Source organism: Diaphorina citri, unplaced genomic scaffold (assembly GCF_000475195.1).
Source record: "Diaphorina citri unplaced genomic scaffold, Diaci psyllid genome assembly version 1.1 scaffold3860, whole genome shotgun sequence".
In the NCBI taxonomy this organism is placed as follows: Eukaryota; Metazoa; Arthropoda; class Insecta; order Hemiptera; family Psyllidae; genus Diaphorina; species Diaphorina citri.
The window spans coordinates 1-4,449 of NW_007381260.1; the positions used below are offsets into that span (position 1 = coordinate 1).

Here is a 4,449-nt window from a genome sequence, read left to right on the forward strand (position 1 = left end):
CCTAGTGATTAAAAAAAAAAAAAAAAAAACAAAAACAAAACAAAACAAAACCAAAGCTGTCACTTTTGATAGAAATGAATAGCTGGTCCCTAGAGGAGATTTAGCTAAAAACTTCAACCAGGAGCAGCTGGACTATAAGGTACCGGGTTCGATTCCAAGAGTAAAAAAAATTATAGGTAAAAATCAAAATTAGTTTTCATAGCGAATAGCTTCCGAGTAACCCAAAAAATACAACCCCGACCCAAAGTTGTCAGTTTTGTCAGAAATGAATTGCTTGTCCCTAAAGGGGATTCAGCTAAAAACATTTTCAAAGAAGTTTGATAGAGGGAACTTTAAGAAAGGCGGTCTTATCATCCCGAAATCGGAGAAGAAAGGAGTAGGTATAGGGTAGGAGAAAGCCATCAGCCGTTGCAAGAATGAGCCTTACCTGTTTAGGACAAAGTTGGCCCCGAACGGAAGTCGAATCTGCGACCTAGTGCTTGAAGGGCAGGCGAGTTACTTTCCATTCTTTAACTAGACTGGCTTTTCAAAGTTTTTCGTCAGTTAAGCGACACTTTTTCCCAGTTATTTAAAAGATTCATTTCTATATGTCTAATTTCTTTCTTTGTTCTATTTCGCAGGAAAAATGTGAAGAAAGAATACAGCGTGTGGTATCCATAGCCAGAGCAGAGATCTCAGATGAGAAGCTAGAAGAACTGCTGGAGCAAGGAAACTATGCGTCTATATTCAATGCTGACGTAAGAATATAAGCGAAAAAACCTTGGGGGGAGGAAAATACTCAATCAAAAATCAATCGTGAGTTTATTTGTGCTAAAGCAGTGCTTTTTCACAACTTTTGAGGTTATCACAGCATTACTAATTGCCTCTTTTGCAATCAATTTCCATATTTCAATAATCTTATAATCTTTTTACACAATGCCGCCACTAGTCGCTACTCGATTAAAGTAGCTACTCAATTGTCCTCACGAGGCTGAGTGCACCCCGAACTCCAAGCCTATTGTGATATCCACTCGGCCACGGAGGTTCCGGGAAATACTTACTCTTTTTCACCTTTTCACGTGGTCAGACGGGGTTTTCCATTCCATTAAGGACTTTGTTATTGATTGCTCTCCAGATCGTGACTGAAACTCTGGAAGCAAGGAAGGCGCTGGAAGATGTACAGATTAGACATCAGGAGTTACTCAAACTGGAGAAATCCATACAGGAACTACGCGACCTGTTTGTGGAAATGGCGCTACTTGTAGAACAGCAGGTATTCAACTATTTATGCCCTGTTAGAATATTAGTAGGCTTTCATAACCGACCATCAACCCTCGCCTAGTACCGACCCAAGAGAAACGCATTTAGTGACGGGACGACTAATGAATAGTAGCGTCCTCAAAGGAGCCTTGACCATAGACCTTGGATAGAATCAAAAACTTGAGCTGTGTATTTTTTCTGCGATGGTCTCGGTGAGGGTCAATGGTCCATGGTCGCCGTTGTGTCCGCGCACTTAGAGTGCCAGCGGCGCGGCGATAGAATATATCAGTTGAATTAAATGAAATGAGTTACATAGGTACTTTATTACCATAGGTAATATAAGTATACAATAAAAGAACCTCCCTCAGATTTCAGTCAGAGCCTTCTGGAAGGGTTCCCCATGGATCATTGAAGTTAAGTAACGTTGCGCGTGGTTAGTATCCGGATGGGTGACTATCCTGCCTCGGTGGTGTAGTGGTCTAGGCGCTCGACTGGTAAACAGGAGGGCGTGGGTTCAATCCCAGCCGAGGTATGGAATACCTACCTCGGTGGTGTAGTGGTCAAGGCGCTCGCCTGGTAAACAGGAGGGCGTGGGTTCAATCCCAGCCGAGGTATGGAATACCTACCTCGGTGGTGTAGTGGTCAAGGCGCTACCTACCTCGGTGGTGTAGTGGTCAAGGCGCTACCTACCTCGGTGGTGTAGTGGTTATTACACTATTATTATTATTATGTACCTAAATAAAGCACTACCACTACCTATGTACTACCTCCATGAAATATAAGTACGTTATAAGTACATCTAATTAAAGTGAATATCAAAAACGCTCTTATCAAAAGAAGAGAGAAGTTTGAATATGCGGGTTCCTATCTTCCTAACCTCGTGTATGTAGGGGGGATATACATATGGGTATGTGCGTGTGTACACGCGATTCAGATTTTATAGATTGAGATGAAAATGATGATAATAATAAATAAGTAAGTAACCTTCATAACTTACTTTAAGTATTAAGTAGTATAAGAACATGCATGCTGAAGTATTAAACTCATGGAAAAAGTACCTCCACTTGCACCATATCCCTAACAAAAAGTAGGTAGGTACAGATAATAGATCAGTTGCGCTTACTTGGGTGATGTTTCAAAGTCATAGAGGAGTGAAGAAGAGGAGCTGAAGCTCCACGATGATGAGACTACTCCTTCCAGTATGGAGACTGGAACAGAGTGTCCTGGTCCTGATACAATGGTGACTGCTGAAGATGATGATGTCTCTGACAAGAGTATCGTGAGTGACGATTTGAAGATATTGGAAATGACTACTCCAGAGTTGGAGTTGGGTAAAGACCCTCCTGAATTGGACCATGATGGTTCTGTACGTGTGTGCGTGCCAGACGCTCTGGAACAACCCGTGGTTTACGGGCCCTTGTTTAAAACCACTGATTTCTTTGGTTATTTATACTTTATATTTCTCGGACTTTGCTTATTGTTTGCTATTGTATTTCCAGGTGGAAGGCGATATAGGGAAAACCAGTCAGTGAGGTCTGATTGGTTAAATTGTAAAACGTTCATGTCCAAGTTTAAAAATTTCAGGTTCCCCAAGAAGGTAACTAATGTCAATGTAAAGCGCGGCAAGATATCATGGTTCGATGCAAAAGTTGGTCATAGAGGAGGAAAAATGAGGAGTATGAGGACCAACGGAATTTTTCTTTTTCTTCTACGACTTCTAGATACCGAGATAAATCGATTTAAAAAATACTGGTAAATCATGAAGTTTGACGTCACGGCATACGTTCCCGTAGGCAATGACAATGACGTCATAATTCATGACTCCCGCTTCGTTTGTTTGTGCGCATTTTGACGTTAAATCTGACGTCACAACTCTTTGAACTTTTTCATTAGAACGGCAATTAAAAATTGAATTTTCGACCTTTCAAACTTACTTTTTCGGAGTTTTGATCTCAGATTTCGCTTTTTCACAACTTTTTACGTAGGAATTGACCATTTATTAAGAATATTTTCCAAATTGCAACTCCTCCATTATGAAGTTCTAACACATTTAAGTAAAGCTTATAAATGTCCGTCTCGAAATGTGACGCTACTAAATTTCTGATTGGTCTCTGTGTGTGTCTGTACACAAAATATGTCGAGAATGGTAAGAGGTGGAAACTTGAAATTTGGTACCTAATATGACAAGGAAACAAGAATGCAACAGTAAACTTTTGCTGGTACCTCGACCGCTTTTTGGCGGTTTTCGGCTTTACCGACCAAACTGTCTAAACTTGAACCCCCAGCTCCCCAAATTAAGAATCCAAAAATATCCAACTTTCTCCCTTTTAGCTATCGGAATGGGGGCTGTAACCCTTGAGATTTTCATTATATCGTGAGGTCTTTGAAATCAAAGGATCCGTCTTACATGGAAAGCCCTACTTTCTGAAAAAGACCCTTCTTTCAGAGAACTCCTTATGTCTGGTCTGAAGAGTATGCTTATCCTAGTTTTCAATGAGAGTTGATGAGAGTCGTATTTAAGTAAGGTGATCTTTTTAAATCTCTTTATATCTCACCCCATTTAACCTATTTTCCTCTCCCTCTCTTTCTTTTCCTCTCCCTCTCTTTCTTTTCCTTTCTTACACTCTTCTCTCCTTTCCCTGTCTCTCTTCTTCTCTGTTCCCCTCTTTCTTTTCCCTAACTTCATCCTTGTGCCCCCGGAGAGGTGTTATGCCAGCATGTCCATCTTAGTTATTTGTAAGTCAAAACTGTTAGCCTTCACCTCGCTTGAGGGCCCATTAGAATGGGTTCAGTGTGGTCGATTGATGGCTCACTCAGACGGTTTTTGAGGGCGTGTTGTCCAAGCCGACGTCCACGTCTCTAAATGCACGCACCACCACCACCACCTACACACCAACGGCACGCAACCACGCGCGCCACCACCACCACCACCTCCATGCTTCCACCTCCTCTTCCTCCTCGCTCTTGTTCTTCTCCCTTCTACTCTGCCTTTCTTCTCTTTTTTTTTTTTTTTGTTTGTTGTTCCGACTCTACGATTTTTGTAACTGTTTGGCGTACGAGCGGGGGCCGGCGGCGCGCGCCCGCCCAAAAAAAAGGGGGGCGGTGTGTGGTGCCCGCGGCCCGCCCCGCCCCGTTTTTGCTGCGTTCGCCCTCGTAGAGGATGCGCCCCGTGCAATGCAACTTTAGCTCCTATTTGACAGCGCGCGGGGG

The 4,449-nt window shown here is 42.5% G+C and overlaps 2 protein-coding genes across 2 annotated transcripts in view; both read left to right on the top strand.

Annotated features, from left to right (window-relative positions):
- Window positions 1–93: 93 nt before the first annotated feature.
- LOC113472095 (syntaxin-1A homolog) lies at window positions 94–1,619 on the top strand (the record flags this gene model as incomplete). The annotated part of the gene is made up of 3 exons (XM_026831669.1): window positions 94–139; window positions 621–737; window positions 1,115–1,619. Coding segments are annotated over 3 exons (370 nt in total), but the record flags the coding sequence as incomplete, so codon positions are not given.
- Window positions 1,620–2,440: 821 nt separating this feature from the next.
- LOC103520631 overlaps window positions 2,441–4,449 on the top strand; it is a 3,354-nt gene continuing 1,345 nt past the window's right edge. The window contains exon 1 of the mRNA XM_026831668.1: window positions 2,441–2,605. Within this exon, the coding sequence (XP_026687469.1) occupies window positions 2,441–2,605 (165 nt within the window). The remainder of the gene's footprint in view (window positions 2,606–4,449) is intronic.